At 33.8% G+C, this 27410-nt stretch overlaps 1 protein-coding gene and 1 non-coding gene across 8 annotated transcripts in view; one reads left to right on the top strand and one right to left on the bottom strand.

Moving 5' to 3' along the window:
• The window catches only part of Gabra2 (gamma-aminobutyric acid type A receptor subunit alpha2), a 135045-nt gene that overhangs the window by 39503 nt on the left and 68132 nt on the right, over positions 1–27410 (top strand). For 6 of the 7 annotated variants that reach the window (XM_021722775.3, XM_078021253.1, XM_078021254.1 and 3 more), the window contains one exon: positions 16108–16175. The exons of the other annotated variant lie outside the window; for it this stretch is intronic. In XM_021722775.3, the coding sequence (XP_021578450.1) occupies positions 16108–16175 (68 nt within the window). The remainder of the gene's footprint in view (positions 1–16107; positions 16176–27410) is intronic. 7 annotated transcript variants of the gene reach the window in all.
• Trnaa-ugc (transfer RNA alanine (anticodon UGC)) lies at positions 1360–1432 on the bottom strand. Its single transcript has one exon. It is a non-coding gene; the product is annotated as a tRNA-Ala (tRNA).

Here is a 27410-nt window from a genome sequence, read left to right as displayed (position 1 = left end):
ACCAAAAGTACACAAGAGATCCATTTCTCTACAACTTCACCAACACTTGTTATCTTTCATCTAGCTATTCTAACAGGTGTGAAGTGGCATTTCATTGTAGTTTTATTTTGCATTTCCTTGATGATTAGTTATGTTAAGCACTCTTTTTATGCATCTAATGGCCATCATCTCTTGAGAAATGTTTATTTTAGTCTTTTGCTCATTTAAAAGAATGTTATTTATTTTATTTTTGAGTAGTTTCTCAAAAACAAGTAGCTTCTCATATATATGAAGGATGAGCCCCTTACCTAATATCTAATTTACACATATTTTCTTCCGTCCCATGATTGTGTCTTTTCTATTAATTGCTTCATTCACTGTACAGAAACTTTTTAGCTTGAGGCAGTTAGTTCATTTTTGTTTTTGCATTTTGTGCTTTGGCTAAATGTTTAAGAAATCATTGTCCAGATCAATGTTGTGTAGATGTTTCCTGTGTTTTCTTTTAGTAGTTTAACAACCTCAGGTCTTATATTTAAATTTTATCCAATGCTGTTTCTTTTTTTTTTTTTTTATCCAATATTGGTTTATCCAATATGGACTGATTCTTGCATGGTGGGAGCTTAAGTCCCAGTCTGTCTTCTTGCATGTGGGTAATCACTTTTTCTAACATCAATTATTCAGTAGACTTTCTCCTCAATGTGTGTTCTTGGAATCTTTGTTGAAAGTCAGTTGACTGTAGATGAGGCAGTTACTTCTGGACTGACTCACTCTTCAGTTGATTGAGATGGTTTTTATGCCAGTATACTATAAAGTTGTTTTGATTTCTATTGCTTTGTAGAATATTTGGAAGTTAGGTAGGGTGAGTCCTACAGCTTTTTCTTTGGTAAAAATAGCTTTGGATATTCTGGGTCTTTTGTAGTTATGTAAATTTTATTTTTGTGAGGAATGCCTTTGGCATTTTGGTAGGAATTGCATTAGTGAATCTGCATGAATATTTAAACAATATTAACTCTTCCAATTCATAAACAGAGAATATTTTTCCATTCATTTGTTTTATCCTTAATTTCTTTGATCAATGTTTTATTGTTTTTGGTATGTTAATCATTTACCTCTTTGCTCCTTTTTTTATGCCATTGTATATGGGGTTGCTTTCTCGATTTTTTTTTCAGATACTTTATTCTTAGTTATGCTCAAATGGGCTACATATTTTTTTTCAAATTTTTTTTTAATATTTATTTTTTAGCTTTCGGCAGACACAACATCTTTGTTTATATGTGGTGCTGAGGATCGAACCCAGGCCGCACGCATGCCAGGCGAGCGCGCTACCGTTTGAGCCACATCCCCAGCCCAAAATAAGCGAATAATTTTTTTTTTTTTTGATGGTGGTGCTGGGGATTGAACCCAGGGACTTGTGCATGCAAGGCAAGCACTCTACCAACTGAGCTACATTCCCAGCCCCTTACATATTTTTTTTAAATCAATGCATTTTTTTATTGAAAAAATGAAGGTAAACAAACAAAACTACAATAATCAGAACACATGAAGATTCTACCCAAACAAAATATATGCTGGTTTTCTTATTGTTCTTAATTCTTCTTGCTTTTATGGGTGCTTTTGAGCACCCAAATATAGCACTATATTGTTTGAGTCATCCTTTTTATCAAATATATATTGAGTGTCTGTCGAGAGTAGAGTAATTTGGTAAGGTGCAAGAATTCTTTTGTGGTAGAATAATGGCAAATTGTATTATCAAATTTAACATTTTCAACTTTTAGTAGGGAACACTAAGTGTCATGTTCACAGAAGTCACTTAATAAGTATTTGTTGACTAATGAAATTGATTGATGACAAACGACACATGTAGGTGTTTTAAGAATCATCTTAGGAAGCAAACTTTATTGTTTCTGAGAGGGTAAAGCAAAGCATAGCAATGACTAAGTTGTCTTAAAATATGTGCATGACATTTTAATTATGATATATGAGGAACAAAATTATTAGCATCCTTATCTTGAAGGGATGTCATCTGTGGTTTGATTTACTCTCAGTATCGCAAACTCTTGTCTTCATTGACACCACTGTTAATACCTAAATTGTGAATACACTATGTCTTATTGCCTGGATGGTTAGTACCAGTGAATAATTAGTGTTGTTCTTCCTTAGAGTAAGTTAAAAGTGCTTGCATTTGGCTTGGTTTTACTCCGAAGCAGACTAAGATGTGGACTTATTTGAGAAATGGTCAGGAGGAGCTATCAGAGGGGGTGGTGAAGGGACCCCAGGAAACCATGATAAGATAGAATAATGAGCAAGCAACTGCTGAGGAAAACTGGAGTTTATTCCCACTGAGGACCTCTGGTAAATGGTGTGGAACACGCCTCAGTTGTTTCCACTTAGGGGGAGAGAAAGCTGAGCTCTGTTTCTTATATCTCTCATCAGTCCTTAGTTGAGTGTTACTTCCAGGAGCACTTGTAGCCAGAGAACACTCAGGCAGAGAATTTCTAGAGTTTATAACAGAATACCACAGCATGTAGAAGAATCAGGATTGTCAAGAGAATATAAACAAGGAACCGACTATGGATTCAAAATTGGTTGTATTTATATGTATAATAATATTTTTCATCTTAATATTTTAAATATAGTTAATATAATTTTTAAAATATCGAAGTTTTAACTTGAAATAATTGTGTAGTATAATAAGATTTAAATATATTTACACATAACTAGAAATGTCTCTTTCGGAACTTTCTCAGCTTCTCTACTATTAGACCCCAAATCCCTTTACATTTGTTTAAAATAGTTATCTATTTTTGTGTGATAACAGTTTTAATAGGTGTGATGGAACATAGCATTGTGATTTTTATTTGCATTTTCCTGATGATTAGTGAAACTGAGCATTTTTTATATGTCTGTTGGCCATTTGTGTATCTTCTTTTGAGGAATATCTATTCTGGTCCTCTGCCCACTTTTAAATAGAGTCATTAATTGTCTCGTTATTTGGTTGTTTGGTTTCCTTATATAATTTGGGTAAGATCCGCTTCTCTGTTATATAACTTGCAAATATTTTCTCCCATCCTGGGATTGTATCTTTACTATTAATTTCTTCATTTTGGAAGCTTTTAGTTTGAGGCATTTGTCCAGTTTTTCTTTTATTGTTTGTGCTTTTGGGTTCATGTGCAGAAATCATTACCTAGATTAATGCTGTGTAACTTTTCCCTGTGGTTTCTTTCAGTAATATTATAGTTTTGTGGCTGATATGTAAATCATTCATCATTTTCGAGTGATTCTTTTTTTTATTAGTTGCTCAAGACAATACAATGATCTTGACATATCATACATTTGATTCAAATGGGGTATGAATTCTCATTTTTCCATGTGTACAGGTTGCAGGATTACATTGGTTATATGGCCACGTATATACATTCAGCAATACTAGTGTCTATTGTATTCTGCTGATTCTTATGTAAGGAGTTAGATAGGGTCCAAGGTCATTCTTTGCATGTGGGTAGTCAGTTTTTCCATCATTTATTGAAGAAACTGTTTTTCCTCATTGTCTGATTTTGGAACCATTGTGTTTTCTTGGCACCTTTGTTGGAAATCAAATGACTGTAGATGTATGGGTTTATCTTTCACTATTCATTCCTAATAAAATCAAGGATATTCTCCCATTCCTCCTTCCCCTTCCCTCCATGTATCAATTTCCAGGTCTCTTTAATAAATGCCCTGAATGTTTACTCATGAATTTTCTTTCACCATTGATCTTCTCTCTCCTATATGTTCAGCATCTTCCTTTCTGCCCAGGTCCTCTCTGTGTATATTGTCATAGGCTCAACTGTGTTCTTCCTGAAACAAGAAAAACAACAACAATAACAACAACAAACCTGTCTCTTTCCCCCCATCTTGCTCCTTTACTAGAATCTTATTCCTCTTCATGAACTTCTAAAGATTTATTTAAAATCATTCTAGTTGTTCCTTTTGTCTTTCCTTCTTTCCCTCTAAATTGGCCTCTGCACACATATTTTATTCTCTGGATGCCTTCCAGATCTTTAAATTCAGCAAATATGTGGCCCTCAAAATTGTGTGATTTGTCAGCAGCTTTGTCTGTATTCCCTTCTTTGTAGAAGTGTAAATTGCCTTGGTAACACTCTTATCTCTGGTCTCTGAGACACTGTATTCTCTTCTTTTGGTTCCACTGCCTCTCTGGATTTTCTTTTCTTGCTTAATTTCCTGGTTCATTTTCTTTTATGAGTTCTTTCAATGTTAGTGTATGCTCTTTTTCCTTCTTGGTCTGTATTCTGATCTAATTCATCCACTTCTCAGACTCCAGTTATAGTCTATCATAACAGTACTGTAATAATAGCTAACATTATGGAACATCATTATCTAGCACTGTTTTATACTTCTTACAGGCCTTCATCTCCAAATGGATCCAGTGAGGTTGTTATTGTTGTCTTTCTTGCTTTAGAGATGAAGAAACATACATGCATAGATGTTAGGCAATTTGTCCAATGATTATTTATTTGAATCAATAGCTCCCTTAGTAGATACAGATGTAAATAAATGGGAAACACTATTGTATTTGTATATGTCTCTATAAGTGATTTCATAAATCAACTCATTTAATTTGCATAACAAGTCTGTGAGGTAGATATAGATATACTTCATAGGTGAATCTACTTGTCTAATATTGCTCAGTTATGAAGCACACATAATCTCATTTGTTTCTCTAAATCTACATTGTACTATTTTCCTAATCACTCAGTTATCTTACTGCACTTTATTTTACTCCTTTATAGAGTCCAATTATTTTCCATTTCATGATCTTTGAATATAGAGTTTCCTTTCTACTGGTAAAAATTCAGTATTCTCTCATGTGTCTCCACCAATCTGCACACTCTTTTTTTTTTTAGATCCTTATACTTTATCTTTTTGAAATACAAATATATAATTGGTGGAGGAACCCAATCCCAATTCCACCCTCCCTATACCAAGCTGAATCAGCCCCAGCGACTGATTTTTTATTCATTCAGAATCTACTATATTCCAGAACTACATCAGTAAACCAAATAGATACAACTGTTTCTGCTTTCTTGGAGCTTTTATTGTAAGCAATGTGGATAAGATATAAGCAAATTATAAGGAGTGTTGGAAGTTATCATTTCTATGGAAAAAGGGAATGAAGAGAAACAACATAAAGAAAATTCAAAACGATAGAGGCACAATGAAGGTAAAACTTAAATTAAAATGACAATTTGGGCTTGTTGAAAAGAAAAAAAAAACCAAAGCAAAACAACAATAACAACAACAAAAATGTAACTCTTGAACAAGGACTTAAAAGACATAGTATTTACTAAATGCTTAGAAAGTGTCTTGCATGTGGTTGACCCCATACCATGTTTGTTTAAATGAATATGCTAACACAATCATACTTAAATAAGTGAGGAAAGACTAATCTTCATATGTAACTGAGACCTATACCTGACAGAGGAGGATGTCTTGTTGAATACCCAGCACATCACTGGGGCAGAGGCTAGAAAGAACAATGGCAAGAGAAGAAATGATCATGCCGTGCTGTGTAGATCAAGAATCTAACACTAAAGCTTTTTCTCTGAGATGAAAAGCCATTCTAAGGTTTTGTGAAGATATGTGGCACAATCTGATTCATGAGTTAAGAAAGACATTTGTGAAGTGGCAGAGAAAGGACTGCAAAAATCTGTTCCTACATAAAAGCAACAAAAGCAATAGCAAAATTATATAATTAACCTTCTCAAAACTCTGGAAATGAACAGGAGATTTGCACAATTCAAGGAATAGTTGTGAGAAAACTGGCTGGCTGTCAGTAAGCACATTGATCTTTGTGGTATTTGAATATTCATCACCCCATCCCCTTTTCTGTGATTCCATATCCGACTTAAAAAACAACAGTTTTGGAATTATTCTAATTGTAAAAAAAAAACAGCAGCAGAGGAACTGCTGGAAGGTAAAGAATGAATCTGGAGATTTCCCCAAAGCTTCATCCCTAAACAACTGCCACTGGTTGACCAGTATGTTCATTCTTACGGAGCTTCGATTTATCTAACTTGACTCCCTCTATGTGGAAAGCATTTTTCCCAGGATGGTTTTTCAGGGAAAAAAAAAAAGATGTTAGCAGCAATTGTGTAGGGACACATCTGTATACATAAAGACACCAATTGTGGTTATCAAGAACTGGGGGAGAAAAGTTACAAGGAAAAACTGGGGATTGAGATGATAATAAATAGTGTTTTTTTAAAAATCTCAAACATATTTCTAAAAATCTAAAAATCCACAATCAAGTGCAAGGCTATTTCACATACCTTACGAAAACCCAAGAAAGACTCAATCTTTCAACTTGGTGTGGTCTTGAGGCTCTCTGCCAGAAAGAAGGGAAGGCAAAGGCAGAGTTATAAACTGTGCCCTGTGTTTTGGAGTGTTGAAGGGATCCCCCATACCAAGTCCCAACCCAGAACCTTTAACAAAGGCTGGGAGACTTATTGTTTCAAGTCACTTAAGAAAATCTCTGTTGTCATGACCTGGCCATTAAACTACTTGAACAGAGACTCCAATGGCTTCAAGGATAAACAAGAGAGAGTCTTTACAGAAATAGTTTTTTGAGGTCATTAAACAAAAAATACCAAAAACCAACCAACCAACAACAACAACAATAACAGCAATACACATGCATCCTGGAGGATGGGAGATTTCTGATCTTTAGAGTCAGCATATTATAATATTTAAAGTTTCAAGTTTTCAACCAAAAAACATAATTCTCAGAAAACAAACAAACAAAACAAAAAAACCCCACAAAAAACAGGATAACATACCTGTATGCTTTATATAAAAAATTATGCTTTATATAAAAAACAAACATGAATCAATGCAAACTATCCATAGGAAACATTCTAGATAACTTTAATAAGCTTTTCTAAATCTAGTTCATTAAAAAAATGAAAGGGAAAAATGTCTGAAGAATAAAATGAAAATATAAAAATGATTTCTCACTGAAAAAGAGAGAGATTATATATTTCAATAGAAATGGAAATTCTGGATATGAAAATATAAGTATAGAAAAAAAGACAGTAGGAGGACATGTTAACATTGCTTGAAGAAAAAGTCAACCAATAATCTTATACCCAGAAAAACTATTATTCAAGAATAAAGGAGAAATTAAGACATCCTAGAAAAAGAAATGATATATGTTGTCACTGCAGTTATGCCCTGAAGAAATACTAAAGATAGTCATTTAGGTTGAAATAAAGACACTAGAGAATAACTTGAGTCCAAATAACATGATAAAAATACTCCTATATGTAATTATATAATAGTATAAATGTTTTTTATCAGTGACTTTTTTCTATTTCACCTAAAATTGGATACCTAAACTAAGAAATATACAGTGTCCTGCAGAGCATGGTGGCACATGCCTGGAAATCCAGTGTGGCTCCAGAGGCTGAAGCAGCAGGATCTGGAACTTAAAGCCAGCCTCAGCAAAGGCGAGGTGCTAAGAACTCAGTGAGACCCTGCCTCTAAATAAAATACAAAATAGGGCTGGGATGTGGCTCAGTGGTTGAGTTCCCCTGAGTTCAATCTCCAGTACAAAACAAAAAAGAAATATATAATGCTGATAATTTTAATAAATTATAAAGGTATAATTTATATTACAGAAATCGCATAAATGAGGGATGTATGGAGTGAATGGTAAATGGAGCAAATTTTATTTCTGTTTATAAGTTGGTGTTAATTTTTTTTTGGTACTGGATATTTAACCCAGGGGTGTTTTACTATTGAGCTATATCCCCATCCCTTTTTGTATTTTATTTTGAGATAGGGTCTTACTAAGTTGCTGAGCTGCTGATGCTGGCTTTGAACTTGATTGTGTTCTTTCTGTTTCTTTCTTGTAAGCTGCTTAAATTACAGATATGCGCCACCATACCTGGAAAATTAGACAATTTAAAAATAAGATTTCATTTTGTAATTCCCAGGGCATTCAATAGTGAAATGATACAAAATATGGTAAAAGAAAAAAAAATGGAATTAAAATGATATCCTAGAAATTACCTATGTAACAAAAAAGAAAAGAAATGACATAAAAAGATAGCAAAAATAGAAAATAGATTGAGAAATAGATGTTTCAATAATAACCTTTGAAATCTTCAATACCACACATTTATTAGTGATAAAACAACTAGAAAATCAATATGAAAATAGGCCTTGAAAAACACTGTAAATCAATCAAACCTTATAGATTTATATGAATATAGACCACTCCATCAAGGATATTGGAATACATATTCTCCTCAAGTACACATGGAACATTCTCCAGGATAAATTATATATTAGATACGAACTCAAGTTCCATAAATTTAATATTAAAATCATAAAATATATGTTCTTCAATCAGAAAGGATTAAAGTTAGAAATCAAAAACAAAATGAAATTTTAGGAACAAATATGTGTACTTTTACAGTATACTCATGGAACAGTGATTCAAGTAATAAATCATAAGCGGAATTTCAAAATGTCTTGGGATGAATGAAAATTAAGTCACTGCATAGAAAACTTTTCAGATATATCCGTAGAAGTGCCTGGAGTGGAATTTATGGTTCTAAATGCTTATATTAAAGAAAGTGAAACATCTCAATTCATGAATCAAAATTTGTCATGCTGGAAAACCTAGACAAGGAGAAAACAGAAATAACAAATATTAGAAAGAAAAGCAATGAGATAGAAAGTATAAAACAATAGGAAAATCCAATAACTCAAAATTTGTTTCTTTGACAATATCAACATAACCGACAGACTTTTAGCTAAGTTACCAAGGAAAAAAAGGACTTCAAGTCACTAAATCAAAGAGCATAAATACTGCTCTTACTGTAAGTACAATTATGAGAATTTGTAGGATAACAAATTCATCAGCTACATAAAGACAAATTCTTAGAAAGACACAGACTCCTAACGCTAGCTGAAAAAAAAAAACACAAAACAAAACAGAAAACTTGAATAGATTTGCACAAATCTATTGAATTTATTGAGATTCAATTAATGACAAAACACTTTCCCACAAAGTAAAACCCAGGCCCAGATGCCTCACTCATGAATTTAACCAAATATTTGAAGAATTAACACTGATCCTTTACAAACTTTTCTAAAAAACAGAAGTGGAGAGAACACTTCCCAACTCTTTTCATTAGTCCAATTTTACCCCTGTACTATACAACTAGCACATAAATCTCAATAAACTGCTGATCAATATCTCTTATGACTAAAGGCAAATGATACATAACAAAATACTACCAAATCACATCTAGTGGCATGCAAAAATTACACCCCAAATCAAGTGGGATTGATTCCAGGGTGCAGACTTGCTTTACACATGAAAACCAATTGATTTAACATACCATGTTAACAGAATAAAGGGTAAATAAATGGTTCATGGTCATCTAACTAGATGCAGAAAAATTATTAGACAAAATCCAATATACATTCATGATTAAAAACTTCTAAAATGAGGAATTGAAAGTATTCTATTTATAATGAAATTTTAAAAAATAGACAAATACATAGAGACACAAACTTAATTAGTAGTTGCCAGACCCTGGGAGATAGAAGAATAAAGAATGACTAGTAATGGATACAGTTTGCTCTGGTGGTACAAAAGTCCTAAATTTAGATAATATTGATGTTGCACAATTTTGTGATATGCTAAAATTCCCTGAATGTACATTTTAAAAGGGTGAATTTCGTATTCTGTAGATTTAATTTTGTAAAGAAAAAACAAAGTTTGTAGATAAAACTAAAATCTGTGCAGTAGGAGGGGTAGAATGACCACCAAAGTGGTTTTATTTTATTTTATTTTTTTGAAACTTGATGAGTTTGGAAAGTATAACAGACAGCCATGTGGAGATTTTAGAAGACAATTGGGTATAGATGTCCAGATTTCAGAAGAAAATTCCATAATGAAACTAGAAAATAAAGAGTTCTTGAGTAAGTGAAATAAATCATAAAAGAGGTGAGGGTAAATAAAGACTGAAACCTGAGATTTGTGACATTCTAATATTAACAGGTTGAAGGGACAGGAGTGAATGATTCATAGGAGCAACCAGTAAGGTTAGAATAAAATCAATAGATTTTGGTGTACTGTGAAGAAAGTGTCTCTGAGAGGAGTTTTCATTTGTAATGTGCTCTTGTAGCATATACTATGTATGCAGTGTTCATTCATTTGATTTTTGCATAATTTATTTGTAGCAGTGGCTATGTCTACTTTAAATAACTGTGAACTCAGAGTAAAATTTATTTACTGATGTATTCAACAAGGATTTACTAAGAACATACACAATGTCAAGGATCATTTTGTGCTGTGGTTTTGCTTTCCTGAGGGGAAAAAAATAAAAAAAACTCTGCCTTCATGTAATTTGGCTTTTAGTGGGAGAATATAATATTATCTTATGGAATTTTCTACAGTAGTAAATATGTCCAATTGAGCTTTCCAATATGGTAGCTGTAGCTATATATGGATTAAATGTGGATAGTGAGAGTTAGGAACTGATTTTTAAATTTTATTTAATAGCTATAAACAGCAAATAGTAAACATGATTAATAAATGGTTGCATTTTAAACTAGAAGGAAAAGGTTGGACCTCATTGAAGAGGTTAAAACAGCAATAACAAGAAACCATGGCTATATTCAATTGTGTTGAAAACTGTACAGCCAATCATGATGAATCAATGGAAACAACAAAACTGGTAAAAAAAAGAAAATTCTCATTCCATCTTAGCACTGATTGTAATATTATAACTTCAATATCTTTCAATCAGTAGAAAACCTTCAACCTTCTTCTCACTTCTCAGTAGCTATTTAGATCTACTATTTTTTTTTTGACAATGATGGAGATCAAACCCAGGGCCTTGTGCATGCTGGGTAAGTGGTCTATCACTAAGCCACATTGCCAGACCCTCTTAGACTCTATAAGAAAATAAGACTAAAGATTAGAGACAGGAGTGAGAGAGGTTAGCCATAGAAAGTTATAGTTTCAGAATTCATCCAAGGAAAATTCTAAGGATTAATACTATGAATAAAGAACACTATGCTACATTTTCAATATCAAATGCATACATAGGGACCACATATAGGCATCTCAGATCACATGTGGGGATTTGGAAACTCAGATAGTTTCCTTCCCATCTATGTGGTTAGCTTATTTTGGGAAGTGCTATACTAAATGTATTCCTGTGAACATAAATCTAAAAAAACCCACAAAAAACAATAAATGAAAGCTTTCCCTTTTTCTTACTAATTCACATAATTATTGAAGATTGGTTAACATACTAAAATTTAATGTCAAGTAAAGAAGTTCATTTTCTTTCTTCTAATATGCAGATGATTTTTTGCTTAGAAACTATTTCATTCAATTGCATATGATTTACATTATAGTTCTACTGGATACCATGTCATTGAAGTGGAGGAGATAGGATTTTTCTAGAGAATGTATTTTCCATTCCTAGAATAACAGAGCTACTCGTTAGATAAAACAACAGATCAACAGCTATTTTTGATGCATGCAGAATTTCTCAGAAATATTTTTATGATTCCATTTCTAACATTGTATATACTATTATAGGTATCTAGAGAAAATAAAGGAAAGATGTGTTTGGGGAAAGGAAAGAAAGGAGATTTGGTGCAAAGAAAATGCATGTATCAAATGTCCATGAATCATTTATGAAAGGCATTATTTTGTTCTTAACAAATGTTATAAATTTTTGTTTGGAAAATTCAATTGCCATTGTATATTACATTGCCCATTCAGTTCAACTATTTTGAGTTCATCAAATATCTTTTTTGACAAGCTTTTAAAAAGCATATTTTCTACTTGTTCTCTTCTTGTCCTTATCAACCATTCACATTCTAATCCTCTTTAGTTTGTTTTATTCTCTAAAATTGCTTATTTCAGCCTCTCAAATTCCATAATAGTTCAACAAAAAGGTCTATTTCAATAATATCACTTTTAAAATCTAACAAGGTTTTCCTTTTATTTTATATTTTCCTATTTTATTTTACTTTTTGGCTTTTGCCTTAATAGTTACATTCCTTCCACACAGGAATATACTGTCCTCAGTTTCCTTTGATTCAGCTTTCCCATTGTAATAAATGTAATGTGGCATTTCCAACAACATATACAATACTCTCCAATTCATAGTCCCCCAGGGAATCACATTTCCACAAAGATAGTGACGATATTCTCATCACTGTGGCACATTGTTTTTTTGTTTTTTTTCTTGACACAACTTCTACCTTTCTTTTTAACCTGATCATTCCCTCTGCTGCCCAGAGTAACCATGTTCATGAGCTAGACATGGCTATTTGTGTGACTTGACCTTTGCTCATAGGGACTTCCCAGTCTGGAATATCTTCTGGGCACTTTATTGACCCAGGGGATGTTTACCACCTTTGAAAAACACAAAAGGCTAACAATTACCTAGATGTCTTTCTCCAAGCTGCTTCTCTGAGCATCTATATACTATCTTCTTAGTTATAGCAGATATTGCTGGACTTTATTCTTTAATGATTTTTGCCTGTTATGTTGTGAATTCTTCACAGGCAGAGATTTTTGTCTCACTTGCTTTTTATCCCCAAAGGTCTAGCTCAAGTGAATCTTGTGGAATAAAAATATTTGTTCTTTCATAGTTTTGCAGAGGATTTTGTAAAGAAGCCTTATTTGTTACTGTATGCTGCCTTACTCAGTGAGGAACAGTTTCTCATGAATTAATTTGAACCTTTCTTGAAATTATTCATATATTGATTTTGGATATCCTTCAGGTACTTTTTCTTCTGTGAAATATCACAGACATTCAGAAAAGTACAGACAATAATATGATTTATTCAGCAACCATCTTCATCAAATGGTAAGGTTTTGCCAAAATTGATTAGAATCAAATTTTTGTCTTGTTATTTCATTGGGAATCTATTACCTAAATTTTCAACCTGCCTTTGTCAATGAAAAGTTTGGGGCTCTGCCTTCACAAATAATTCTCTTTTCCTTATGAGTAGTGACAATTACGCATGACCATTTTCAAGGTTCATGGAATACTTTAGGAGAAGATAGATATTCTATAAGAATTATAATGGAATTTGCTTATTCAAATATATAATAACACCTAATACATGACAAACCATATAGTAAGCACTTGTAACATGAAAATAAGAGGAAATGACACAGTACCTGTCCTGTAGGGACCGTGGATCCTGTTTGAGGAGATGTAACAAACACGAAACAAAAATCAAGTGAAAGATATACTTAGGCATGAATATATTGGCAAATTCAAAAGAGTTCTATAAAAATAGTGTCAAAGATAGAAAATGGGATTAGAATTTTTATATTGGATAGCAGGATAACCCCTGCTCTAATGAGAAAACATTTATATTGAGAATTAAAGATGGAGAAACAATTAACTAATATTTACAAAGAAAAGATAATGGCCAGTGTAAAGGCTCTGAGTCAGGTCTGCCCTAGTGTGATCTGTACAAGAGTGGTCAGGGCTTAAGAGGGCAACTCCTGGCTCCTAAAAGGCAGAATGATCAAGATTGCTAACCTGACGAGTTTCTTTGTTTACTTTTTTACATACATGTGTACCACAAATCAGAATATAGTAACATATTAGTGGTGCAATTCCACTGTATTCTAAATCAACATGAGAAAACAAAACATAATCAGAAGATACTACAGACAGACAAATCAGTGTCACAAGACGTACACATAGCATAAATTCATATGATGTCATCTCTAAATCCTTCCCTTCCCTTTTCTTGCCGAAAGCCAAACCAAAATCAAAGATTGAACTTTGAAACAGACACAGGTTGTGTTTGAAACAGACAACTTTGAAACAAACTCCCTGGTAGTGAGATTTCTCCTTTCTCAGGCTCTGACAGCTATAGGATATTCATGATCAGTGATTGCCTTGTTGATATTCCTAGTTCTGAACCTGGATGGTGGGAGACTATCCCTTCCAATGATATATTTTTAGCTGTATATATGATGTCAGTAAACTTTGGAATAATTTCTTTTCTTAAGTTAATGTTGTGTATCTATATTTTGCATCTTTAGATGTTTCTCTTATTCACATCTTCATGGCTAATCTTATTTCTTTCTCCACTTCTTAGCTGACACCTCAAGGTGGTCACTAGGTATTGACATTGCCCTCTCACCCTTTGCTTTCCATTTGGCACATAGTGAATGTTATTCGCATCCTTAGTATCAGCACAGCCACACAATTTTGATCATCTCTCCCCTTTAACTTTACTACTCAGACTAAAGAAAATAATTCTGTTGATTATTTTAGGGTGAAAACTCCCTTAACATTTTAATTTCTTTTCTCTGGAACATTTAAAATTAATATCTGTAATGACTAAAGTTTTATTCAGTTGTTTACTGAATAAACGCTCTAGCTTGATTGATTTGGTATAAAAAAGATAAAAGAATAACCCAACTTTGAACTTCATGTTCATAATTTCTTTCTAATCTCATATATAATTTATGTCCAGAACTAGCAACATAATTTGTGAGGTCCAATTCAAAATAAGAACATGAGAACTTTGTTAAAAATAAAAAGAATTTGAAGAGAGCCAAAGCAGGACATTAAACCAAACCTGATACTCTTTTGGACAGTGTTTCTATAGGATAGCACACATTGTGTACCCAGAAAACTGACTCTGTGCAGGTGTTTGGGGTAGGTGGTAGCTGAGAATAACTTTACAAATATGTATTTTAAAGGGATTCTATAATAAAATTTCACAAATACAGATTTAGGCTTGAAATAGTATATGAAATAAAGTTAAATAAACAGATTTATTGGCATACTAGGTACTTTTGGCAGATGGTATTGTGATGGTTAGAAATACGTAGTTAATAAGAAGCTACATTTAGTTTCGTGTTTATCCGTGACAGTGTTGTAATGGTTTGGTTTAGCCTGAGGACTGAGGAGACAGATTGCTGGGTTCTAAAACCTGGCTCTCTCTACTCTACTAAGCTGTGGGTCATTGGGCACATTTGTTAACGTTTGGGTTCATTGTTGTACACATGGGTAGAGATGATTACCAAGAATCTATCACATAGCTTTGTCATGCAGATTGTCATATTTCTAGTACTATGAAGAATATGTGGTAGGTAGTCAGCAAAGTATTTTAAAAATTGGTTTTAGTTTTTAAATTTTTGTTTAATTCAACATCACAGATAAAATTTGGTCTCTAAATGGCTGTAGATTTCAGTACAATATGAAAAATATTTTCTAATATTGTTTGTGTGAAATTACAAGTTCAACAGAAGATGAGGCATTCGGTTTCTGATGGTAGAAATGAACAATGTAGCTTTCCTTCATACAAGAAAAATGAAAGTTTTTTTTGTTTTAAGTTCTTTCTTTGAACCTTTTCCCTTTGTTATTTGGCTTTATTTAAAATCAAAGATCTAAATCATCTGATTAATTGAGCAATTCAGTTAATTTTGTTACAGTTAATAAGTTACATAATTTTAGAATCGAATGCAATTCAATACAGCATTTCAGGCAGTCTTAAATACATTTAATGGTAAACTTGTTTGGAAGTAATCCATTGTGATTAATGAAAGTTATTTGCTTTTATTTTATATTACTGAATAATACAGCTTTTTATATTAATATGAATTATGTTATGATTAACAGTTTGTTTATGTGCTTTATGGAAAAAATATAATGATTTACAAAGTGTAAATCTTACCATCATGAAATGACAGTTGATATATTTAAAGATAAAATTTAGAAATATGTCAAATAATAGCATTTTTTATTGTCAGTACCACTAGTATATTTATTTTAACTAATTTACTTCAGTGGTTGCTAAGAAGCTCTTCATACAGAGCAATATAATTTTAAAAAGGAAAGTTCTAGTTAGGTATATTTTCTCAGTAAGAATGTCAGATTACTTCTAGGTATAGCTTTTTATTGGTTGTGAAAATTGAAGAGAAATTAAAAAGTAGTTATTCTTAAATTTACCACCTGTCTTTCTAACCATATCATGCTGTACTTGACTCCTTCTCTCTGCTATTGTTGTCACTATATAAAATCTGTATTCAATCTCTTTTTCCTATATTAGACAGTATTACTGAAGTCTTCACTAATATCTACGTGACCAGTTTTGGCCCTGTCTCAGATACAGATATGGTGAGTTTTTTTTTTATTAAATAGTATTTTTTTCTTTACATGGTGGGTAGGGCCGGGTAATTTAGGATAGAAAGTGTTTTATTATTATATAATTATATATTTGTCCCAACTCCATGTAGTTTGTCCCAAAACACAGAGAGATAAGGGTATTAATTGTTGGTACTATGGAGCACAGTATCAGCTTGAATGTTCAGATTAGCGCTCTCTCTCTCTCTCTCTCTCTCTCTCTCTCTCTCTCTATATATATATATATATATATATATATATATATATATATATATATTATTTTCAAAGTTTGTCCACCTAGATACTGTGTGGTAAACAATTACTTTTTAAAAAAATCATATTCCTGAGAATAGTTTTCTACTATGAAGGCAAGTGCTTGCAGTTTTGTGAATCTGTACAACTTCACAGAAAATTGCTTCTTAGAGGATGTGATCATGGTCAGTGATATACAAGAAAAAGTTGCAGTGGGCACTGAGCTAGGTGAGTGCCTGTCATACAATCTACATACATAGTAGGCACATGTAAATCAATCCAGAAGAAACTAGAAGTTGCTATTCTAGTTTCTGGAGTCTATGTTACTGGCCTTTACTTATTTTTATTTATAATAAAATTGATAGGAGGGGGACTTTGGTCTAGAGTGTTAGAAACTGGTGAACTAGGGATCATTCAAGATAACTTACCAATTATGGATGCAATTTCAATAACCAGTTTGCCATTTCTACTGTTACCTATAGTGCTATTTAACAGAAATTTTGTTGAAATAATATTTCGTTCGTTGGTACCTTGTTGTTAGATTGTGCTACATCTCATGGCTGGCACCTGCTTGCCTTTGCATTCCCCTGATACACCTGTCTCTTGTTCTATGCTTCTCCCTGGCAAGCTTGTGGCTCACAAATTCGTTCACACCTCTGGGATCCTTCACTGTGGGGCCCAGTGCTTCTTTAGGAACCATTTTCCTTATGATCCAGGGAATGAGAATGAAAGGAGATGTCCTTGTCACTTTTTAACCCAGCCATCACCCACTGTATCATTTCTCCCCAATTTCTTCCCTCTCTCTGATAACTGAGGGGGAAAGTTGACAAGTTTGAGTATTTTCCATCTAGATAAAGAAAATAAAAAGTGGAAGATTTTCTTTTTTGTTTTCTTTTGTGCAGATACTCATCAATATTATTAGTCAATTTATCAGAAATTCCTGCCTTTCCATTAGAGAGCAGAAAAGCCACTTTGATCATTAAAAAATTTGCTTCTTCCATCAGAATCACTCACTATCTGATGTCACAATTCTTTTCTTAAATGGAGCTCTGTGTCTGAAATGTGAGGTGCTATTGGTAGAGGGGTGATCCTCACTTTTGAGGAGGTGGAGGATAACCAACACTGTCAGGTATTTGAAATTGTTCCAAATTTAGGATGTGAAGATTTAAGCTCCCCCACACGCCCTTTTACCACAATTCTGGGTCTTCGGCACTCTTCTGAAACACCAGGGAAAAAACCTAAACCAACAAAACCCTGTTCAACATGACCTTCCCCTCTCTGTTGCCTTATTTTACATTTTGACTTGAGAATTTTTTCCCTTTTTAAAAAAAATTTTCCATGCTTGTCAAGTGCTCTGTTACTGAGCTACACACCTGGCCCCTGACCTGAAATATTAATCTGCACTTTTCCATAGGTCGGTTTAAGTGGATAGGACCTTGGAATGATGACAAAGACATATTAAGCAACCACATGTATTCCAAATTTTATTGGTTGGCTATAAATCAATCTTACAAATGCTTCCAAATATTAAAGATACAGTGAGTATAGGTGTGAAGATTCAAAGTTTTATCAAACACTACATTGAAAAATTATCAGAATATTATATAAATATGACACTTATGTGGTTAATGTTGGTGTCTCATTGTTAGCTAAAACAGAAAGGCAGATGATAAAATATCTTAAAATATCAGTTAAGTTTACAATGTTGTAGATTTTTGTGTGTGTTGTGAATATTACTGGTAACAGTTACTGCATTGATTATTTTTTATTCACAAAGTGAATCATTTTACCTAAAATATAAACAAATAAACATATACACATCTAACAAGACATGTTTGGTATTTAAGGATTTTAGAAAAATTCAGATCACATATTTTTGGCAAAAGGAATAGAAACATTTTTCCCTATTATAAGTGATAATGCATTAGACTAATCCTCTAACTTTCTTTGTTTTGATCTTATTTTGGAACCACTAATACACATTTGAAGATTTATAGCTGGTGTTAGGTATGGTATTATTGGCAGCAGAACAAACTTAAAGTAACTTCTTATATGAATTTAATTCAAGATACTTTGATCTCATCAGTGGATTGAACCCCAAACTTTAAAAAATCTTAATAGGCTCATAATGCACTTCATCATTTTGGGGTCCTTAAAACAAATATAAATATAGTAAGCATTTCAGTATGCTCACTCTCCTAATTATATATTAATTATGTTGAGTGGAATGGCAGTTGATAACATTAAAATAAATCAATTGTTTTGATTTTTTTTAGTTTTCTTTGTATATTTTGGAATACATATATTGGAGTGCAAGCAGTGTGTATGTGTGTGTGTGTGTGTGTGTGTGTGTGTGTGTACCTATATAAGGAAATATTCTTCAAAATGAAATACATACTCAAAATCAACCTAGTTCTTAAAAGGTTTGAAGGCCCTAGACATTTCCCCTAATGATACATTTCCCTTTCTTTGTGATACAAGAGTTGTATCTGCTGTGAAACACTCCTGTAAAATTTCTTTGGTCATGTCAGATTTCCTACTTCATTTCCATCTTTGTTCACCTTGTTTTCTCTGTTTTACCAATTATGGTTTTGGAGCAAGATGCTCTCAAAAGCACAAATGTGTATGGACTTTATCATTAGGGCCCATGTAGAGAATAGAATCTACAACAGGAATTTGAACAGAGAAAATCCAAAATAAAGAATCATTAACTAGTAACAGATGGTTAAATGTGAAAAGATTAAAAGAAGACTCAATAAAAGAAGAAATAGCCAGGTGTGGTGGCACATTCACTTAATCCCAGTAATTTGTGTCACTGAGGGAGGAGAATTGCAAGGTTCCAGCCCACCCTGGGCAATTTAGTGAGACCGCATCTCAAAATAAATTTAAAAAATGTTGGGAATGTAACTCAGTGATAAAGTGCCCCTGAGTTCAATCCCTATTACCACAAAAGTAAAAATAAATGAATAAGAAGCAATACAGAATTACAAAATACATAAGCAGCATCCACTTCTGGGTTGCAGCATCATGAATCAAGGTTTGAACAAGGTTCTTGGGAGAGAGCAGTTTCCCCCAAGGCTAGTGAATTTGGTCCAGAGGGTACCACAGTAACAGGAATGTGCAGCTGCTGTTGGTGAGGAGTGTGAGCATACCTGCTGAATTGGGTGTCTAGGAATACCCTGCCTAGTGACTAAAACTCAAAGCATGCCAATTCTTTGCAATTGTGCAAATAGAGTGGACCTGACCCAAGAAGAGAACTAGAAAGAGAAGCACCCTTCCCTTGATATGATGATGGAATAACCCTTCAGCAACCTTCTGTTGACAAAGCTGGACATTGCATGTGCTGGAAAGGAGTAATGTTGACAGATTCAACTCCTGTATCACAAAGAAAGGTAAAGGAGAGAGGATTTGGAGTTGTGAGGCAAATATGCAGGATCATTAGTATATATAATTATGTGTGATGTAGGGAGGATGCAGAGTGAGGACCAGGAGATAATTTGGTTACTTAATAGCTTCTATTTGATATTGTCTAAATCTAGAGAAGAAAGTTGAAACTGGGGAAAATGAATGAGGAAAAACATATTTACACCAAGGAACACACATACATACAGGCTTGCACTCACATACTTGCAATGTAAGTCTACTAGGGAAGATGGAACTTGATTTAAACTTTTTACAAAGATAAATGATTTTCATTATGACCAAAAGAATTGCTTTTAATCTTGATTATACTTTTTCAGGAAAGTAAGATAAATAATAAGTAAAAGTTTGAATTGGTTCAGTATAGACTGTTGCCTGTGACAATCTAAATAGAAATATGATCCTGATGGGAAGTGAAATCACACCTGTATTATTACTTACAAGTGAAAGAGAATATGGAGGTATCTAACTAATGCCTTATAGAAGCAAGTTGTTAATGAGGAAAAAAAAGGATACATTTAAGCTCACTTCTAATTGCTTAGTTGATACATTCTTATTTCTGTGCAGTGTACTCTCACTTCTGTGCACTTTTATTTCTGTTCAGTAGCAAAATCTACACCCCTAACTTCTCCTGTTCAGGTCAGTGATGCAAATTTGTTGTGGCATTAGCCTGAGAGGAAAAAGCAACATAGCAAAAAGAATTAAGAAACAAAGGAACGCGCGTGCACACGCGCGCGCACACACACACACACACACACACACACATACACACACACACACACACACACACACACGGATATTTCAGAATCATTAAGGAGTGTAATTGTCCAAAGAAAGTTGTAGATCTAAATTATAATTAAAGATTCTAATTACAGTGTCTGCAATTAAGTTAAAAATCTTTTATTTTAACATTTTAAAAATTCATGAGTAAGAAGGTAATTAAATGTTGGAATGCACTAGTAGCTGACAACTGACAAAGTTTATAGTAGGCGTCTGCATTATAGCAATTTCTAACTAACTCCTTTTTTTTGTTTTTTTTCCTCTTCTGGTTTTTATATAGGATGTACTTTCCTATATTGGGGATTATTTTTACTGTATGTGCATATTCTTCAGGAGTAATTGGTACAGCAAGCAATTATTATACCTCAACCCAAATGGTTGACTGTTGCTAAGTGTTAGGGTTAGAGCATGAACAGTGGAAACTGCAAAGAAATATTGAAACTGCTGATCCAGGGTTTATTTTTAAGCTCTTAAGAAACAGGTAGTCAAATAAGTGTGACTTTGGTTTATTGATTATATTGATTCACTAGGTTAATACTTTTCTTCCTCTGTAAACATAGAATTATCTCTTAGCATGCTCAGAAACCATTGGGATGTTGCATAGTTCAGTAGTTAATATCATAGAGAGCTGGAGCATTATTAGATGTTAATATCTGGTTTAAAATTGACACTAGATACATGCTACAAACATGGCCAACACTGTATGTGAGAAGTAAAGTAATAATGTTTACCCATTTTAAAATTAGCACATTGAAGTCTATTACTGGATGGTTTTTAGTATTTATGGAAGGTTAGGAATTAGACTTAAAGAATATTCATGCACTCAGCAAATATTAGAAAATTTAAAAAATATTTCTCAAAATGTAATTTGTATACACCTGCATTGAAGTATGTGTTAAATTGGATGTTTCTGGGATCATTATAAGATCTATGGACTCATAATTGCAAATTGTGGGCATGATAGTCTACATTTTAATCATTTAAGCATTGACTTCATTTCAAGTGAAGAAAAAAATCTAGTATAAGATCGTTGGGGGATTTGGTGGAAGCTCAAGGGCATGTATAGACTTTCTGCAATCCCATAATGTATAAACAAGCCAGAAAGTTGTTGTTGTTCATATAAGAGAGAATTATGGACTGGATCAGGGTAGTGGTACAGAAGACATAAAGACCTCAAATGATTTAAAAGATCTGTCTGTTGTTTAGTTGACAAAACTTGGTGATCTTTTGGTTGCAAGGGTTGGTAGAAATACAGAATGAGGGCATGAGTGATTGGGCTGATGATGGTACCATTCACATTGACATGGATACAGAAGTAAAATATTTGTTTACTTTTGCTTTGCTGCTTAGGGGATGGATTTTTGGGTTCTTGGACATAATGAACTAAGATCTATTTAGTTAGAGTGTCAAGATAGCAGGGTCGATCTAGAGTTCAGAAGAGGGGTTTCAAATGGTTGGAAGCCATTTGATGGTTGTTGAAATTAAGTATACATTAAATTGTAGAAGGAAAGAGAATTGAGTGGAATTGGCCCTGTGCTTTTGTAGATACTCTAGAATGCCAGTATTTAAACAACATAAAAATATTTAAAAGATTGCAGAGGACACTATGAGAGAGAAATAGTGAGAGTCTCACAAAATGAAGTGTGGCTTCCTTCATGGAACTAGACTGTACTCTTGATCCTTAACAAAAGTCAGAGACCACCATACTTCATTCCTTATCAGATGCAACAATGAGTCCGATACTTGTATCACAGTTCTTTGCCAAAATTGGATTCTGTACACTGAAGGTCATATGGCTTATTTGATAATGCATGAACCTGCAATATTTGCCCACAGTTAAACCTTGCCTTGGAAATGGGGTAACAGTTTCAGGAAAGAGGCAGGTTAAAGAGTCTAACATTATTTATTACCTTTCTAGGGGAAAAAGGATTGTGAAGACTTAGTGCATCCATTCTTAGCTCTCTTGGTCTCCTAAGGACAGAGTAGAATTCCCAAACCCTCCCTGTACTTTTGCATAAACTACATGAAAAACAACTATGATTTCTGGAAATAACATTTGCAGAAATTGTTCTTTTCTGGGTTGCAAGTCTGGAGCCTAACTTGGGTGAATAATGGATTTTATATTGTTGTTACTCTCATATATTGTCCAGGAGACCTCACTCCATATAGATAGTTGACAGGCAGGGGAAAGGCTAAGATCCCATAATTCCTCCACAGGAGGAGGAACAATATCATCATGGTTTCTGAAACACCAGGAAAGTGTGGTTTGGGAATGTCAATACAGGAGAGCATTGCAAAAGCAGGGAGAAAATAACCATGTCCTATATTATGGTAAAGCCAAGAAAAATGTTTAAATGTGTCAATAGATTAAGAACAAGGAGGTGTTTGCTGGTGGTGGTAAAAGCAACCAGATTGCAGTGGGTGGAGGTATGTGGGAGGTGAGGAAGTGGAGAAAGTGTGGAGGCAGCATTTTTAAGCAGCATGGTTGAGGAAAGGAGGGGAGACAGAGGGCAACAATTATAAGGCATTATAACTCTCAATGAGGCTTTTATTTTTAAAGATTGCATTGAACTTCTCACTGTTCTCCAAACATGCCATTATCCTTAACAGCTCTGGCCTTGTATGTGTTTTCCCCATTGCTATTGTACTTCCCTCCCTCCTTCACCAACTGGAGATCTTTTTTGTATTCACGGCAAAGCTCAAATTTTATTTTCTCTAATGTCTTTTTAGGTGACTCCAAATAGTCAAACCTTCTTTTCCTAATGCTCCACTTCACATTGATTCTGCTTTTTATGACGTTGCACACTGGATTATAAAAATCTTTACATGTCTTTTTTGTTTTCCTGAGATCTGGTCTCCTAGAAGACATGACTGTATTTGTCTATTTCAACAAGACTTTTCACACACACACACATACACACACACACACACAGTCACAGTATTGGGAGCTGAAATATCTAAGTAGGACTGGTTAGGACTTGCCCTAAGGTTGTTCCTAGTATAGTGGGCGACAGCTAAGAAAAATCATTAATTTTAAAACAGTGTGATAAGTCCTTTATTGAAGCATATATGGATGAATATGGAAGCTGAGGGAATGTGGGCAGAAGATCTAGACATTGCAAATATTTCTAGGGAAAAAATAGATAGCTGAGGAGGACAAACAGAAAGGGCTTGCTAAGTTTGATGAAATATAAAAAAGTTCATGGATGCTCTCAGGAATATTGTGGGAGAGGGGGCTAGAAAAGTACTCAGAGTCCCTGTATTAAGGGTGTTACAGCTAATTGCCCCTATAAGACATTCACATATGCACAAATAGAACTTTAAAACAGATTTTTTTATCAGGTAATTTCTTGTGGCACAGCTTTTTTGACATATTTACATCCTTCAACTATAATTATTAAACCAAATGAAAACCTACGGTGAATAGTTTAATACACTACAAAGACACAGCATGCAAACACACACACATACACACACATGACATTTCATACCTGTGAATGGAAGAATTAGGGTATTATATGCAAGTGGCTATTTGCCATTAAATACCTGAAAGCTTTTCTGCCGACTGTGTTTGCTGATGCCTTTTATCCCTGTGTCCCACTAAGGACGTTGTTGCTGTGAATCCTTGTTACTATGTTTAATTTCTGATGGCTTTCCTCGTGTGTTCACCAATGAGGAAGGTGGTCATTGCCCTTGTTCTCAGTGTGGAGTAGAAGTTGGCCAGAAGTAGGGAGCTATTAGAGAAGAGTGATTCCAGCAGAGATCGGTGAGTGTGCATATCATATTGCTATATCGGGGAGAGAGAGAGAGAGAGAGAGAGAGAGAGAGAGAGAGAGAGAGAGAGAGAGAGAGGGAGGGAGGGAGGGAGGGAGGGGGCTGGAGAGTTATGTTCATGTAGGTCCTTGAAGACAGTGGAAGTGTTTGCACTTTATTCCAAAGGCTTTAGAAAATCAACTTGACCAAATTTAACCACACTGTTATTTGGAATGACCTTTCCCACATCATGACAATATCCTAGTGTTTTCCACAGCTCATAAAGTGTCCAGTCCAGTGCATGCTATGCACCATTCCTTTCAGTCCTGTACACCTTCTCGCCTTTTCGCAGCCTGATGTACAGCTGAGGGATGTACCATGTGGGCTGGGCAGTGATCTACTCCTCCTTTCCTCTTTGTGTTCTCCAGAGTCAAGGCAAGGATGAGGGAGATTAGAAAAACCGGTCAAATATCCCTTTATTTATCTGGTTTGGTTAGTAAATCTCTCTCAACAATCAGGGCCACTTGTATTGTAGATAAATGGTTTAGAGATGCTGTCCTTTCATAAGGCACACTTGTGTTTCCCCAGGGGGATCTCATTATGTAGTCCCTCATAACTCGGCTACCTTGTCTCTGTTGGTGTTCTCTTGTGGCATCCTACTCAGTTGCTGCCCTGCACCCTACTTTATGACTATTAGCTGTTGGATGTCCCTATTTTGTTGTGCTACACTTTTGTTAGATATGAGAGGAGGGAGGAGGATCATTTGAAGGTGATTTATTTCAGGCTACCTTCTTTGATGTCCAAATTGTTTCTAAAACCTTTACATATGTTACCTTATCTCTTCCTTATAAGAGTCCTAGCAGGTAGGTTTTATTTTTTTTTTCATCATTTTTTAAAATAAGTCAGTTGACATAAGGAGAGATTAAATAACCTGCTCAAGGTCAGGAGCCCTGATCTATCTAATGTAAGAGACTGCTCTTGCATCAATTTCATATAAATTAATTTATTAGCATTTTATCCTTTGATCTTGTATGTAAGTTAGTTTTAATTATGAAAAGTTTTTTCTTAATGCATATATTTAAGGTGTACAACATGATGCTTTGGTATAATTATACCTGGTGGAGTAGTTATTATAGTCAAGAAAGTTAACATATACCATAACTCAAATAGTTACTTTGTTGTACCTTTCCATTCTTTCCTTCTCTCTCTTCCTTCCTTCCTTCCTTCTTTCTTTCATAATAAGATCACCTAAAATCTATTCTCTTATGTAACTTCATAACAGCAAAAAATTAGAACTACAGTCCTCATGTACTACCTTCTATCTCTAAACTTATTTATTCTACTTATCTCCAACTTTTTATCCTTTGTCTTGTAGCCTCTCTCTCTCTGCCTGTAGTTAGTTTCATTTCCTGTTTCCATGTACTAGTTTTTTTTTCTTTTTATAAAGATTCCCCATATAGGTGAGATCATGCACTACTTTTCTTTCCAAGTGTGGCTTATTTCACTTAGTGTAGTGTCCTCCAGATTCATCCAGGTTGTCACAAATGGCAGTATTCCACATGTATATACACATACATATATATACGTATACACAATTTTATATTTTATGCATACATATATGTAAACAATTTTTTTATTCATTCATCTATCAATGGAAACTTACATCATTTCCGTGTCTTGGTTATTGTATGCTGCAGTGAACATGGAGTACAAATGTCTCTCTGAGGTGCTGAATTTGTTTCAGTGGATTCCCAGCAGAATTATCCCTGGAACATGTGATAGGTCTGTTTTTATTTTTATTTTTTGGGAACCTCCATACTATTTTCCACAATGGCTGCAATGATTTCCATTCTTCCTACAGTGTGCAAGTGTTCCCTTTAACCCATATCCTTACCAACATTTACCTATTGTCTTTCTTATAATAGCCATCCTAATAGATATGTGATTATTATCTCTTTGTAGTTTTTTATGTATTTTCTGATGAATAGTGGTAGTGAGCAGCTTTTCATATGCCTTTAGGCCATTTTAGGTTATATTTGGAAAAGTGTCTATTCAGTTACTTTACCTTTTTTTAACATTTGTTTGATTTTTTCTATTGAGTTGTGTTTCTCCTAATTCATAGGCTGTCTTCATTGTGTTGATTGTTTCCTTTGCTGTGAAAAGGGTTTCAGTTTGATGTAGTCTGAATTGTTTAATTTTGCTTTCATTATCTAGGTTATTGGTAATTGGGTACATGAGTATTTGGTATACAAAAAAGAAAAAAAATCATTGCCAAGACCAATGTTGAGAAGCTTTTCCTCTAATTTTCCTCTAGGAATAGAGTTTCAGGACTTTTTGGAGGTCTTCAATCCATTTTGTGTTGATTTTTGCATATGATGGAAGAAAAAGGTCCAATTTCATTTTTTTTTGCATGTGAATATCCAGTTTTTCCAATTCCACTAATTGAAGAGTATACTTTTAAGGGATTCTAAAATCCCAGTCTCAATCCTGCAACTTAATTCTTTCTGTAATCTTTCATTACTAATGATTAATATCCATTTATTCATCTATGACAGAAGGTAATTTTACTTTTGTGTCCTGCCTTTAGAGGTTTTTTCTTTGATATAGTATAGTGAATAGATCCTGATGTTTGCAAGCACAGGGTTTAAGTTTAAATTTGGCTTTTTTAAAAAAAAATGAATATTGCTTTGGCATTCTTGCCTGTGAAGTGGAAATAATTTTGCATGTTTAATAAAGTTGATATAAATTTTAAATAGCATAAATTAATCAAAGTGAATTGCTACATTACATAATAATAATTAATTATTTTGTATACTTTTATTAAATATATTTTAGTAACATGCTATTAGAATCTGAATCTTTAGTATCAATTTCTAATTTACTAGTGAAATTTGCCTGGCCACTAATTTCATAGGGAAAGCCCACATATGTAGTAAATGTGTTGTTTCATGATTTCTGTTTGTGTGAGCCTCTTTGAATATTAGGGCTTTATGATTTTGTACTAATTGGTTTTATTGGCATTCT

This window comes from Ictidomys tridecemlineatus, chromosome 9, assembly GCF_052094955.1.
Source record: "Ictidomys tridecemlineatus isolate mIctTri1 chromosome 9, mIctTri1.hap1, whole genome shotgun sequence".
NCBI classification, from domain to species: Eukaryota; Metazoa; Chordata; class Mammalia; order Rodentia; family Sciuridae; genus Ictidomys; species Ictidomys tridecemlineatus.
The sequence above is the reverse complement of the archived record's forward strand: the minus strand, read 5'-3'. Positions and strand labels throughout refer to the sequence as shown.